The sequence below is a fragment of the Thalassophryne amazonica genome, chromosome 20, assembly GCF_902500255.1.
Source record: "Thalassophryne amazonica chromosome 20, fThaAma1.1, whole genome shotgun sequence".
NCBI lineage: Eukaryota > Metazoa > Chordata > Actinopteri > Batrachoidiformes > Batrachoididae > Thalassophryne > Thalassophryne amazonica.
The window spans coordinates 60,124,761-60,140,968 of record NC_047122.1 but is presented as its reverse complement, the minus strand read 5'-3'; the positions used below and the strand labels follow the sequence as shown (position 1 = coordinate 60,140,968).

At 41.0% G+C, this 16,208-nt stretch overlaps 1 protein-coding gene across 2 annotated transcripts in view; it reads left to right on the top strand.

The window, feature by feature from the left end:
• The window catches only part of fam49al (family with sequence similarity 49 member A, like), a 68,862-nt gene that overhangs the window by 34,277 nt on the left and 18,377 nt on the right, over positions 1-16,208 (top strand). Inside the window, exons 3-5 of one of the 2 annotated variants that reach the window (XM_034160696.1) lie at positions 4,737-4,816; positions 12,749-12,870; positions 15,086-15,191. In XM_034160696.1, the coding sequence (XP_034016587.1) occupies positions 4,747-4,816; positions 12,749-12,870; positions 15,086-15,191 (298 nt within the window). In that variant the 5' untranslated portion in view covers positions 4,737-4,746. Of the gene's footprint in view, positions 1-4,736; positions 4,817-6,935; positions 7,086-12,748; positions 12,871-15,085; positions 15,192-16,208 lie in introns of those variants that run through there. The other variant, XM_034160695.1, reaches the window with a different exon arrangement.

The window sequence follows — 16,208 nt, the reverse complement described above, 5'->3', positions numbered from 1 at the left end:
AAGATTGAACCCTACAACAGCTGATTATAGACTTTTATGACATATGTCACAGAAGTCTGAACTCCTGGGCTTCATCCGAATACTCAGACAACAAAACAATTCCATATGGCAGACAGGACAGAGAGAAAAGGAAAACAGAGGGCAAAGAAATGTAAAAGCTAAAGGAAGAAGTCAAGCGCTAGCAAGAATACAGGGTTAGTGTGAAAAGTTGCTGGTTCTTTCTTGTATTTATTACTTTAAAAGGGTCATATTTTGCAACATTTGGTTTTGGGTAGATTTTGTAGCAAAAAATCATTTGAAGGTCATGATAAACATGTCCAAGCCCCTACAACTGTATACTTACGTTTATAGAAACTCTTTTGCTATCAGTAAAATTTAACCCCAAAACAGCTGAAATGTCACTTTTGTGACATATGTCATGGAAGTCTGGACTCCTGAGTTACATCTGAATACTCATACTAGCTTACTATATATAGTAGGCAAAAAACAGTACATCACAATCTGTTGGACATCGGAATATTCAGTAGGTACCCGGATGATGTTCTATATCCACAGTGTGCAAAAGAACTATACTATCCCATGAGGCAGCAGGAGCCTAATCAAAGATCTTTTCATTTATAGAATATAGCAGAAATACACAGAAATGATAGCGGTGTCCAAGATGTGATAGCGTTGTATTAATTAAGTAATGGAAACCATTTAAAAAAATCTGCCCTTGCAAAATAGAAATTTTCATGGCATATATGGGTACACGCATATCCATCTAGGTTACACAGCAGGTACAAAGGTGGCAGCATAGTACGTCTGAATTGTGTCCCTGCTACTAGCTCGCTGTAAAAGTTGGGTAGAAGATTCTTAACCAAATTCTGCTTAATCTGTGTGACAATATCCCAACCACTGTGACACGCCCACATTGTCTATTGGAGAAAACTGAAGAGGTGCCCTGTCTCTAAAAAGAGAGAAACGAGGGGGAGGGGGTGTGGCAAGGAGCAGCTCCTTTACATTTAAAGGAACAGTCACAGAAACACATTGTTCCTTAAGGAACTAAAAATGGGTGATTTTAGTCTGCATTACCTCAGCGTCTACAAGGTGTTTGACAAACTTTGTTAGCAAGCAGTGGATTTATTTATTTATTTTTTTACATTTTCCACTGAGATGAGCAGGAAGATATTACCAGGCCAACGGTATCCAGGCAACCATCCTATCAGCCGAGCTGCGCTTTCGGGATGGACCCCATGCTGCTCCACACTATGTGCTTGTGTGCGGTCACCTCATATGGCAGGAAGATTTCAACCCCCGATTGACTGTGTGACTTCTGCATTGCATTCACCTTGTCAGGCTGAAGATAAGAATCAGTTATTCATGCATTCATGGCGCCAGCGTACCATACGGCTGAGTTTACCACAGATGGTCCAAAGGTTCAGAGGGGACTCGTTGCATTTTTTTGGTCATTTACTCGTACTTTCATGCTCGTTGGTCGTAGCGGTGACTCAGCACGCGGCATCCTCCTCCTGCACATGAGGTCCATCCAGATGAATTATACATGTATTAGATGGAGGGAGATCGTTAGCTTCAGCGGCTGAACGGTGTAACTCCATCCCCTCTTTGTCTCCACCTCACTGCGGCATTGCAACGGCCGTTCTTGCTGAGTAACAGTGAAAAGACTTTTTTGCAGGACGGCGGCATCTCGTAAACATGCTAATGGCGGCCGTAAATCAGACTCACAGGGGAGGAATGTGACAGCCTCTGCCATGTGCTAACATGGCACAGGAAGTGAAAAGCTTGGCAGCTGCTTATCCTGAATCTCCTGCTGCAATCCAGACAAGGAGATGATGACGCATTGAAGCTTTGCTGCAGAGAATCATTTTTTCTTCATGGAGATCACATACTTGTAATGAAATGGGGGGGTCGTAATCTGATATATAAACCACCTTACACCTGTGGCTCTGTGCTTCTGTATGTGTGTCCACAATGATGGCGGCACTCCCGCTGTTGTGGCTGTCTGTGCGCGTAAACCACCACCTCACTCAACAAAAAACCTGCACATGATCCGATGATCCATTAGTCCAATTAACTGCACAGCAACCCATAATATTACAAATATTTCCAATAAAATGATCACAAAAGAGCCATTCAGTCATGCTAACGTTAGCTGTTACCATCGTGCTACGTGAAGCTAGCGCCTTCCAAAAGATGATGTCATTTTCAAGACATGTGAAGGATTAAATCTGTCATGAATCTCTGCTTTAAGGCGATCACCTTGGTCACGGCGACAGTCAGTCTGGAAATTAGAGGTGGGCGGATTGATCCTAATAATCGATAATATCGATACCAAAGCTGATATTGATATTGAACGATCCTCGTGTAAAAAGGTTGATACTCAAGCTTTTTTCTCTCCCACACACACTGACTGCTGCACACGCAGATTCATCAAAGTCTACTCTCTGTCTGTAAGAGCAGCGCTGCGCTGTGTCACACAACACGGAGCAGCGCACTCTTGTATTGTGGTTTGTGAGCCCTCTACCTCAGGAGATTTTGTTTTAAGTTGTGTTGAGTGATATTTTTTAAACAAAAATGTTGATTGTGATAATAAAGTATTTTGTTGTCACGTACGTTTGGCGAAATTCTATCCTAGGTCTTTTGGATCCTTTGGATCTATTAAGCTTAAATATGAAAAAGTATCGGTATCAATATCGGTGATACTGGGCCTGTATTTACTTGGTATCGGATCAATACCAAAACACCCGGTATTGCCCACCTCTACTGGAAAAACTTAACACTTAAAATTAATGATAAAAACAAAAATTCTTCCTCTTTGTGGTTTTCAGCAGATCACAAACCAGCTTTAGTTACATACCGCCACCTACTGTATCGGAGGGTGTGGAATCATGGCATTAACTAATCAAAGTCAGTACAATACAGAATCACTCACTCATCGTCAACCGCTTATCTGGGGTCAGGTCACGGGGGCAACAGCTCCAGTAGGGGGCCCCAAACTTCCCTTTCAATACAGAATGTGAAACAAGAAAGAGAAAAAGCTAACTGTTTACAACTTGGTAGTTGTAGTAGTAGTACAGTAGTAGCCAGTAAACCAGTAGCGATCAGTATGTCTGGTATTTATATTTGCAAATTGTTTTTTTACTTTCACTTTTGATGCTCTGTGTGCTTCTTACCCTGTGTGCTGCTATACAATGCTGCTGGAAACTCAGTTTCCCTGAAGGAGTCTTCCCAAGGGATTAATCAAATTCTCTTTAATCTTAATCTAATCTGCTCTTCAATCAGGTGAAGATGGGTATGTCTGCTAGTATTAATGACTTAAACTATGCATCTGACTCAGAATCTAATCAACACTTCCTTGATCCAACTTCCTGACCAAACCTCACTAAAATCTGTTGAAGTATTTTTGAGCTATTTTGCTAATTAACAAACAAGCAAACAGGACATTAAGGTTGCCGGTTCAAACTCCACCCCTACCACATTTCTCCATGTAAAGTGGAGGTGCGTCAGGAAGGGCATCCGGTGTAAAAATTGTGCCAAATCTTGGATCTGCTGTGGCAATCCTGAGTGAAAACAAGGGAGCAGCCGCAGGGTCTTACTATGAACATTGTTTAATTAATTAATTTTTTTTTTTTTTTTTTTATAACCACTTATGGCACACCAGGGGTCACAGCCCACAGTTTGGAGATCAGTGTTTTGAACCTCTGGTTAAATGTATGGATGCTTTAAAAAAAATAGAATAGTTGAACCAACTTAAATGAATTGTTTCAGTTGGTAACACCTGAATTAATTAAGTTGTTTAAACTTAAGTTAGATCAACTAGCTTACAAATTTACTAACTTACAATGAATTAAGTTGTTTAAACTTAAGTTAGTAAGTTAGATCAACTAATTTACATACTTACTAACTTACAATGAATTAAGTTGTTTAAATTTAAGTTAGTAAGTTAGAGTTGATCTAACTTACAAACTTAAGTTTAAACAATGTAATTAATTCAGGTGTTACCAACTGAAACAACTTTTTCTATGAGAAAATGATGAAAAAGAAGAAAAAAAAACTCTCACAATGTTGACCAAAGTGGGGAAGATTGGATTTGCTGAAAATCCAAATGTATGCCAGTAGCTTCTTTCTTGGCTTACATCTCACTGCTCCATCAGGCTTCATGTATTTGGAGTAATCCTGTTTAAAAACAAATATGCACAGGTGACATGAAGTTACAGTTGACATGGTGCAGTGATAAAAGCACCTGTAACATGTTTGTGTACTAAAGGTTCATGAGCATGCAGACGTGCACGTCCTGTATGATATTCTGCATGATATTCTGATGCATTTTGCCTCATTAGTGTCATAAATCGCTGGCATGAGAATAAGGTGCTTGCCTTCTGTCACAAAGCATCAGTATCTGCTGCATGGGAGAATGCTGGGAGAAGGTCCCGCCGACTTGGCCAGCTTTTATTAGCTTATTATAGTCAAGTAAATGGATTAAACCCGTTGCTCAGCTGTGATGACTCTTGGTATCTGAGCCAAATGATTCAGTGCTGATTCGGGCTTCATCCTAATGAAATCTATCATTGATAGCTTGTTTTTGGACATACGAAGGATAATTAGAGAAGTGCAGATGGGTAAAATAAAATATCACAACCTACCTGCTGGTTTCTCCATGTGCATGTGGTGTGTTTGAATCTGCGTTGCCAGGTTGTGCACACCGTATGCATTTTGTGTTGTGTCCTCCTGTCCAGGTTGCCGGCCATGGGGAACCTCATTAAGGTCCTTGGCAAGGATTTAGAGAACTGTCCACATTTTTTCCTGGACTTTGAAAGTAAGTGAGCGCCGGGGTGTGTGCACGTGTTTGTGTGCTTGCAACGTGAGTGCACATGTGTGACGGGTAGGTATTCAGGGGTGCGGGTGGCGGCAAGGGGTGAAATTTGGATGCAAATTGTTGATTCGTTGGTGGTGGTGCGATGAAGTGTTTGTGGGTGTGGTTTGTCGTTATCGGACGCTCTCTAGTCCCACTCTGAGTGCTGCCCGACGCCAACATCATCAAAGATATTCTGTGGAAAACAAACAAACACACATCAATACAATGAACCACGTAAACAGCATCAGTCCACTTTTGGGCGTTACCTCTAGTAGAATCATCAACTATGGATACAATTAATTTAAATCTCTATCATACCGTCGTAAATACCATTAACTGATGCCCACTAATACGGGAAGCTGTAACAATCAAAGAGAACACTTTGAATTGCATAATAATTATGTTAGCTAAGCCATTTATCTTGTATAGGTAACATAAACTTTATGTATTTTAAATAAATACTGTCATTATTATTGAATTAGAGTAATTATATTTTATTAATTCTAAATACATAAAGCTGAGGATTATGCATTTCAAATAAATAGGATTTATTCCAGTAATGAATATGCATCATGTAAGGTTTATTTGGTAGGTTTGTATTAAAAATATCTAAAAAAAAAAAAATTTGTCATGTAATAAAATTACATAAATCTTAAAAGTTAGGGTTAAATATTTCTGAGTGAAAAAAGCAGATTTCCACCAATGGCGTAAAATTCACATCAGAACTGCAATTTATGCAAATGAATTCTTTGTGAGTCACTGTTACCGTAATATACGTTCTGTGTGGCCTTGACATTTGGTCCATTCCTTCCAAAAATTTTACCACTTTATTGTTGACCAACACAATACATTTGAATCTGTGTTAACCCCAATTTGTTGAACAGTTCTGACCTTGAGTTTGGCCTTTTAAGATCACCCAAGGTCAAAGGTCATGTACACAATTGCAAGATAATATATGACTTCATTTTAGTGTTTAATAGTAACCACTGGCGTATTTGTAGTTGTTCTGAATATTCCACACATAGAAGCAATGTCGGCCGATTGTGGGTCAAAAAAGGGATTTGATTTTAAGAAATATGAGTTCAAGTCAAGGTCACAATCATTCCAACAAATTTGGTCCTGATTGGACCAAAACTGTTCAATTTTGTTCACACAGACAGACACACACACAAGAACCGGACACAGTACGTCTGTAAACTTCAAATAACTTACCTAGACTGTATATATAGTGGATAAACCCTTTGCAGTGCCACCCATAGGTTTTGTTAGAAGCTCAAATGGGGTGTTTCCAAATGCCACCATCTTGGTAGTTCCTCATTCTGATTAATTCCTGGCCAACCCATAAATGGGTAAAGAGTTGGGGCATTGGCAAAACTGGCATGACTTGGGAAGAAGATATGAAGCCGGGCTAACTCATTCATCCTGCCCAGGTTGCACCGGTCTTACCCACGCTGCACCCCTTTACCCATTTATGGATTGGCTGGGAACTAGGTGGAGTTAAGCACTGCCAAAACGGTAATATTTGTAGTCGCCCCATTTGAGTGTCAAGCCCACCTTACAGCGTATAACTGACATCACTAGAGTTTGTCCAATATATACATACCATATATTGCTTGATGTTACAACTGTCCTGATCTCCCCTACATCCTCCCTTCTCTTCAATATGAAAATAGATACTTCTGTCAAAGTTAACTGAACTCTCTGTCTGTATTATTCTGTAAAACAAAACCCCTCCTTCTGCTGTTTAGAAGCCTTTGATTGGTCCACTGGTTAAAGCAGTGGGTTCAAATCCCAGTCAAGATGGAAAATTACTAAGGGTCCTTGGACAAGGTCCTTAATGGACTTGAGCTCCCTCACATTGGTGATTGTGAGGCATCAGTGTAAAGCACTTTGACCTGTTTAAATTCAGTTCCACTAATTTTCCAGAGTGGGATTAAAGAAGGTCTACGTGCACATTGCCATGCTTCACCCAGGACGTTCTTCCACCTTGCCATTGCAACAACACCCACCACCCACCCCCTCATCCATCCATGCCCCCACCCCGACACCTGCAGCTCTCACTCTCTCACACACACACACACACACACACACACACATCCCGACGCCCATCCCTCCATCACCCACAGACGTGTCCCCTCTCTCTGTTCCAGGGGGCTCATGGGAAATCTCCTGAAAGTGCTGGCTTGCGCCGAACTTGAGCATGGCCCAATAGTTTTCCTTGACTTTGAACGTGAGACCATCTGCTTCTTATTGTTTTTTTTTTTTAACATTATCCCTTGTCTTTTTTATCCTCATCCCACCAACCACAGCTGACCATCTTTATTTGCTCTCTTCCTCCTCACCCTTTCCTTTACCTTTTCTGCCTGAGGGAGGACTGGCATTTTGAAAGTCATCTGGCATCTTCCTGAAAAGGTCTTATGTCACACAATGGCACAGGGACACTGTGGTGAAAGGACAATAATACTTCTTTGATCTCAAAGAGCAGAAATGCAGAGTGAATGTCAGTCCTGTTCGGGCTTCTGTTGCTCAGGGATGATGATGATGGGGGTTGGGGGGGGGGGGGTGTTATCATCATCCCTCTGCTGCTTTGTCTCCTCATCTTCTGTTGTGATCTCCTGTGTGTATCTGTGTGTGAGGCTGCGAACGAGGATGACCTCTGTCCTCCTGTCAGTCCGTCTAAACCTGACGCTGCAAAAATATCCATCTGAACATCAATCAGCTCAGCGCTCAAATCCAGACGAACGACTGGCGTCATTTCATTTTGGCCTCCTTACTTTAAAGGGGTCATATTATAAACATTATGACCCCTTTAAAATAAATTAAAACCACTAGACTCCTACCTTAAAGGCAGCACAAACTGATGTGTTGAGATGGAGACATTTGGCAGTGTGTCCTAACATTTTGTGCCCTTTCTTAACCGCTGTCTCCTCAACAGCTGATGTTTGTCGCCGTGATAGCGGGAGGGCTCACCGCCGGTGAGGAGGCGTCAGCTGGCGAGGCTGACTTTTGCTTTCATTTAGGGTCTGTGAGTCACTTTACTTCAGAAAGGGAAGGAAATGAGTCAGTGTCGAGCCCAGCAACTTCAGATCCATCCCCGCGCCATCTGTGAGCCGTCCTCAAACCAGAGTCCGTCACCTCTGACACACGCTACCTCTGACACACAGCTAAACGTGTAGTTATTATATTAAACTGAACCAGGGAGGCTTTGACCTCCCTCAGACCACAATGTGTTAATGTTCATTTAACACAGATCCACAGCAGCAAGGAGCCAAATAGCGTTGCTTGATGTGCACGTAAGAGCTAATATTCCATGATCCGTTTTTGTCTATGAGGGCCGGAGGCGGGGGTGCCAAGAGGGATTTTGGGACCCATGAAAAGAAATCTTACTGGGCCACCTCCCATATTATTTTGTCAGTATTATAATTGTATTAGGTGCCTCTGTGGGCCCCTGTCGCTCATGGGCCCCTAGAATTCTTCTCCTTCTTCTCCCCTTTTCAGCACCCCTGACCGGAGGTGGGGGTGGGCGGGAGACTTAGGACACAAAATCAACAACAGGCCTGAGGAACGCTCCCATTTGCAATTTATAACCACGTCACACCTTCAAACAGAGGAAAGACAAATGCAGAAATGTAACCCCCCCCCACCAAACCAATGGACAAATCCAACACTGAGCCCCCCCAAAACACTTATATCCCTCATTTATGTGACAATGAGCCGTGTGCATCAATGGCGATTCTCTAACATTTGAACTGCAGGGTGAGTTGGGGGAACTATCCTTATTCTCACAAATTTACAATTAATCCAAAAAGGGCATGCAAGATTTAAAAAAAGTCAGGGAAAAATGGATAAGTACAGTAGTCAAGAAATGCCACAACAACTTCCAATTTAAGACAATACTCGTAAATTCAGGCAACTGCGCCAATTCAACAACAGGTAGGCGTGCCAAACAAACAAACAAACAAACTAAAAAATTTTGCAAATTCAGAAAATTGTTGCAAACACAGAGAACAAAAACAAATGCAAACAACAGCACCTGCAACAATTCACACAAAAACATTTCACATAGCCAGCCACACAACACATCAGAAGTACTAACAACACAAAAAGACGTTTTCGCCCGGAGGACTTTTACTGATGGACTGCTCGAGACAGTGTAGTGGCCAAGCAGTTAGTGTGCAGAAAGTTCCCTGTTCAAGACCACCGGTGCCCATTCTCCAAGTAATGTGGATGTTGTGTCAGAAAGGGCATCCGGCGTAAGACTTGTGCCAAATCAACATGCAGATCTACAACCCCTGGCAAAAATTATGGAATCACCGGCCTCGGAGGATGTTCATTCAGTTGTTTAATTTTGTAGAAAAAAAGCAGATAACAGACATGACACAAAACTAAAGTAATTTCAAATGGCAACTTTCTGGCTTTAAGAAACACTATCAGAAATCAGGAAAAGAAATTGTGGCAGTAAGTAACGGTTACTTTTTTAGACCAAGCAGAGGGAAAAAAATATGGAATCACTCAATTCTGAGGAATAAATTATGGAATCATGAAAAACAAAAGAACGCTCCAACACATCACTGGTATTTTGTTGCACCACCTCTGGCTTTTATAACAGCTTGCAGTCTCTGAGGCATGGACTTAATGAGTGACAAACAGTACTCTTCATCAATCTGGCTCCAACTTTCTCTGATTGCTGTTGCCAGATCAGATTTGCAGGTTGGAGCCTTGTCATGGACCATTTTCTTCAACTTCCACCAAAGATTTGTAGGCCATGACATTGACCCTATGTGTCTTTTTGCAAGGAATGTTTTCACAGTTTTTGCTCTATGGCAAGATGCATTATCATCCCCCAAATCCTTTCAATTGATGGGATAAGAAAAGTGTCCAAAATATCAATGTAAACTTGTGCATTTATTGATGATGTAATGACAGCCATCTCCCCAGTGCCTTTACCTGACATGCAGCCCCATATCATCAATGACTGTGGAAATTTACATGTTCTCTTCAGGCAGTCATCTTTATAAATCTCATTGGAACGGCACCAAACAAAAGTGCCAGCATCATCACCTTGCCCAATGCAGATTCGAGATTCATCACTGAATATGACTTTCATCCAGTCATCCACAGTCCAGGATTGCTTTTCCTTAGCCCATTGTAACCTTGTTTTTTTCTGTTTAGGTGTTAATGATGGCTTTCGTTTAGCTTTTCTGTATGTAAATCCCGTTTCCTTTAGGCGATTTCTTATAGTTCGGTCACAGACGTTGACTCCAGTTTCCTCCCATTCGTTCCTCATTTGTTTTGTTGTGCATTTTTGATTTTTGAGACATATTGCTTTAAGTTTTCTGTCTTGACGCTTTGATGTCTTCCTTAGTCTACCAGTATGTTTGCCTTTAACAACCTTCCCATGTTGTTTGTATTTGGTCGAGAGTTTAGACACCGCTGACTGTGAACAACCAACATCTTTTGCAACATCGTGTGATGATTTACCCTCTTTTAAGAGTTTGATAATCCTCTCCTTTGGTTCAATTGACATCTCTCGTGTTGGAGCCATGATTCATGTCAGTCCACTTGGTGCAACAGCTCTCCAAGGTGTCATCACTCCTTTTTAGATGCAGACTAACGAGCAGATCTGATTTGATGCAGGTGTTAGTTTTGGGGATGGAAATTTACAGGGTGATTCCATAATTTATTCCTCAGAATTGAGTGAGTCCATATTTTTTTTTTCCCTCTGCTTGGTCTAAAAAAGTAACCCTTACTGACTGCCACAATTTTTTTTCTTGATTTCTTATAGTGTTTCTTAAAGCCAGAAAGTTGCCATTTGAAATGACTTTAGTTTTGTGTCATGTCTGTGATCTGCTTTTTTTCTACAAAATTAAACAACTGAATGAACATCCTCCGAGGCCGGTGATTCCATAATTTTTGCCAGGGGTTGTATATTGGATCTGCTGTGGGGACTCCAAAAGAAAAGCTGAAATAACTTAAGACAGGGGTGCTCAAGTTCGGTCCTCGAGAGCTACCTTCCTGATACTCTTAGTTGTCTCCCTGCTCCAACACACCTGAATCCAATGAAAGGCTCATTAAAAGCCTGCTAACGAGTCTTTCATTGGATTCAGGTGTGTTGGAGCAGGGAGACAACTAAGACTATCAGGAAGGTAGCTCTCGAGGACCGAACTTGAGCACCCATGACTTAAGACATTTATATTTTCACATTTTATTGTTTCATTGACACTGCATTAAATAGTATTAAACTTACGCCCAGCAGACACCTCTTTTGTGTTGTTAGTACGTCTGTTGTGTTGTGGCACGTCTGCATTTTGGGGTGTAAATTCTTGTGTTGCAGGTTATATTTGTGTTCTCTGTATCTGCAAGTGTTATCTCAAATTCTAAGGTGTAAGTATGTGTGTGTGTGCGCGCACTTGTTTTCATGACAATTCAGACATTTTTATAACACGCCTTCAGTATCAGGACACTGGGAAAAACAGGGTCAGTTTCCAAGTCCTCATTTTTCCCAGCACTTTAAAGCATTCCAGAACCCCCCCAAACCCCCCAAACATGTTCCCAGACCAAAAATCACCGTTGTCCTAAAATATCACAATTTTTGGAAAATAAGTGTGTTTTATCATTTTTGCTCATCTTCAATTTCACCGCCTAGTAGCCAGTTTTGGAAGTGAAGACACTTTTCACACACTTTCAGTGTGATGTGTCCTCATACGTCACATCACCTGACTGGAAAATCACTAAGGTCCTTGGGCAAAGTCTTTAATCCCCTGTTGCTCCCGGTGTGTAGTGAGCGCCTTGTATGGCAGCACCCTCACATCAGGGTGAATGTGAGGCATTATTGCAAAGCGCTTTGTGCATCTGATGCAGATGGAAAAGCACTATATAAATGCAGTCCATTTACCATTTTACATAGTGTCCTCATATGTAGCATAAAAATTAGGTCTGACCAAAGTATAGCCCTAGCCAAAAACTCAACAGATGGACATATTCCTGTAAGTATGGGTCAGAATGAGTTTGATTCCCAGGCGTCTAGGACCTTGGGAAAGGCATGTTCCCATTCTTCACATTTCTGTCATATGTCCTGATATGTCATGAAAACACGTATGTGTGTGTGTGTGTGTGTGTGTGTGTGTGTATGTGTGTGTGTGTGTGTGTGTACCTGTTGTAGAAATGACGTAGGTGTTTTGTGAATTTGTGTCTTCTCCATTTGCTAGCGTTGTCTTAATTTGGACATGTCGTGGCCTCTCATGACCACCTTACAAAGATTATTACATCAGTCTGATGAGACCACTATTCATCTTCTGCTGTGAATGAACAGATGAGGTGATTACACTCGACACGCTGTCCAAGCAGAGAGATTCAGCCTCCTTTGCAGTTTGAACATTTCCAGCCATCAGTTGTTCAAACCTCATCGAAATGGTTCCCTGATGTGAATCTGATTTGTGATCTTCATTGGATGACTTTAATCAGCCGTCGCTGTGTGAGGGAGCGCAGCGCGCCGGTCTCTCTGGGTAAAAAGTTCTGATGGATAAATGGGATTTATAGCTCACTGGTCAGATTCTGACCTCATATATGTAGCACTGCATAACCTCAGCCATAACACGGGGGCCTCGAACTTGAATGAACTGCAGTGATCTTCCCTTACGGGGACGCTTTTGCTTTTATTGCAGCCATGCAGCGAACGATCCGTTATCTTGGCTGTATCTCAGGTTATTATCTGGCCATTTAGGATATCTTTCCTTTCCTTACTAACCCCCGTCTCTCCTCAAACTCTTCCCCCCGGACTCTTTTTTCCTCTCTCATCCTTTACTGGACGCTCATTGTCTCCATCTTTCTTTTTCACCCTCTGCTGCCTTCCTTCCATGTTTCCCTCCTTTGTTTTCTTCCTCTTCTGCTCAGACGCCCAGCCTACGGAGGCAGAGACGGCCGTGTGGAACCAGGTCAGCGCAGTGCTCGAGGAGGCTCATGGGATCCTCGCCGAGCTGCAGTCCTATAACGGAGCGGGACAGGAGATAAGAGAAGTGAGCGGGGCACAAACCGGTCATTGGGCCTCATGCAAGAACATTTTCGTAAACTTTTCTAAAATTTGTCGTGGCTTTATTAGCATACGAATGTGCCAGATTCAGCTCTTTTTGCATGTAGAAACCTGCCTAGTTAAGTCCAGGGGCAGATCTAGCTTCAGGTGAAGGGGGTTTGACTTGTTTGGGTGTACTGAACGCACAATACCCCCCCGCTGTTTTTTTTTTTTTACCTCTGCCAACGAAATTGGAGGAGGTTATGTTTTCGCCCCTGTTTGTTTGTGAACAGCTTGGAGCCCACGTTTCATTTATCCTGATGAAATTTTTACTGAGGATTCATATCCTGATAGGCAAAAACTGATTGAATTTTCAAGGTCATAGGTCAAAACGCAAAGTCAGGGAAAATCTTGTAAAATCCTATAACATTGAATGAATTTTCAAAAATTCATAACCCTCTCAAAAAAGATCAAATTTCTTTCATGTTTGTGAGTGTTATGTAGGATTGTATCCTTTATCAACTGACAAAGTTTAAGGATCTGATCCGGATTACAGATTTTGTGGCCATTTACGTTTAACATTGAAAACCCTATTTAATGTATATTTTATATTATATCTTAAACAAACATGCCCCAATCACTCTCATATTTGGAAGTGAGGTGCAGACTGGCACTCACTATCACCAGACAAAATATGATCCGGATCTGACCCAGATTGTGGATTTTGTGGACATTTGAATTTAATATTGAAAAGCCCATTTGATGTACATTTTGCATTACATCTCAATCAAAAGTGCCTCAATCACTCTCATTTGTGACAATGAGGTGCAAACTGGCACTCTCAATGAATAGACTAAGTTTGATCCGCATCTGATCTGTATTGTGGATTTTTTTTATTCGTTTTAACATTGAAAAGCCCTTTTGATCTATATTTTGTATTATATTTTAGCTTATGAAAAGCCACTTCTAACAGGACTTTGACCTTGAAAATTTGTTTCCAAGGTAAAAATTAGTGGAATTGGAAACTCGTGTTGGCGGAGGTTTGGACTCTACGAGCACGTTACTCTAGTTTCCTGCATTCTAATGCAGTCTAGGAAGGTTAGTACCAACTATCTTGTCGTCATTTTGAATCCACAATTTTTATTTTAAACACTGCAAAGCTTCTAATTGTACATGCACAGTTCATCAATCAGTTTGCCAATCAACCTTTGTTTATGCAAAAATTGTCTCAAATTTTATTACAAGTTTGAGCAATGGCTCAAGAACAGAATTGGTGGGAGGCTGCAGGAGGCTGCAACCACCTTAACTCACCTTCTAGATCCGCCACTGAAGTCTGCATGTAAATCATAAGAAGTGTGAATTACTATAAATAATACGAAATAAGGCCATGTAATAATACACAATAATAATGTGCAATTTATGCAGGATTTTCAAAATAAAAGTGCTTCAAAGCGATAAAATATTCCATCAATTATTTTTAATTTTGGATTGGATGACAGTAGTCCCCCTGCACTTACTACACGTCTGGATCACTCATTGATTGAAAATAATACAAGAATATTGGTGAATGTGTGAATTCATTCACACAGTTTACAAACAAATCTCATGCAAGAATCAGACACTTTTACTGTTCAGTCCACTGGGTGATGAACGTTGATAAACTGCAACGAGCACACATGGCATGACATGGAAAGGAAAAATAACACGCGTGTGTGATTCATGTGCCCTTACCGGGGGTTCAGTTCTGTCGTCTTCCCTTTATGCAATAAATATTAACAGAAAGGTGTGAAAATCTGAAACATTTCCTGCAATATGTTGTTTGTGGTGTCAGTGTCGTGGCAGAGTTCCAGCACGTTCACATTTAACATTTCCTCAGAAACACATTACTCACTGCTCAAACTGCTCTGCTGGTTAACAAATCATCCTCAATTGCTTCCTTTCCTTGCTTCCTAACCTTCAGCATCCTGAAGAATTTCTTAGGAGACACTGAAGCACCTGCACTTATATTTTAATTGGCTCCGATATACTTTCTTTTCATGTGCAGACATTTTAATCGAACTTATTTGTCATGGATTCGTAGCTTACAATAGGATACTTTGGCAAATTGTCTTAAAAATGTAGGCGCTGTGCACCACAGACTGTAACTTGTAAAATCAGAATCTATAAAGTTCTATCAATGGCTGTAAAAAGTAAGATTTCCCTGTCTGTCTTGTCTTCTGCAGGCCATCCAGAACCCAGGTGATCTAGCTCTTCAGGAGAAAGCCTGGAATGCAGTCTGCCCCCTGGTGGCTAAACTGAAGCGTTTCTATGAGTTCTCTCTCAGACTGGGTGAGCATGGCTTTTAATAACACGCACTCTGTCAGACTCCTGGAGGCCGAGCAGAACTCTCAGGGATGGGTTTTTGTGGATGTGCAGTTGTGGTCAATACCCGCAGACCAGACTAGTGAACCTGGAGCAGCAGCATTGATGACAGTCTGTGTGGCACATCCTTGAGGATCCAACAAGTTCTCCAAAAGGTTCCTCCAAAATGTCACAGAATTCTTCTAAATATTAGAAAAAAAAAAGTGTTTCATAAGCAAGCTTCTTCCAGTCAACTACGGGTTCGTCGCACTCACAGCGTCCATCCAAGGGTTTTTAAGTCATCCCATAATATTCACACATGTACTGAATGAATCATCTGTGTCCCACATTGTATGATATTATACCTTTCATGTCAAAGTTTCCCAAGTACTCAAAATACCATATTTTCTGGAGTATAAATAAAAAAAAGTCTCTTCAAGAGGAAAAAAAACAGATATTAAGTCGCACTGGAGTATCAAAGTCACACTTTTTTCTGTATTATTCTGTATTTGTGCATTGTTGTGGTGTATTATTACTGACAGTTATTCTTTTATTATTGCAGTTATTTTGTTTAGTGCTACAACTATGATTCCTGGGAAAAACCTAAATAAAGAGGTATTATTTTTGGTATATAAGTCACACTTATATATCAGAGTATAAGTCACACTGGGCGTATAAGTAGCAGGACCTCCCAAACAAATAGAAAAGAAAAAAAAACTCCAGAACAGGTATATCAAAACAAGACGGCAAGGTCAAGACAGTTGCAGTGCCTTCCTGTCACCAGCAAGTTGTCCGACTTCTCTTGATATCATCATGTGACATCACTGATGTCACATTTGTTAACCCCAGAAGAGCAAGTCGATTTTGTTAATTTTGTTTCCATTGCTAATGTAACTCCTGAGATATGTTTATGAAGATATTTTAAATGATGACCTCTGATTTGACCTTTACATTTGACCTGTGACCTTGACTTGACCCATGTTGACAGAGGATGGTACACAGAGT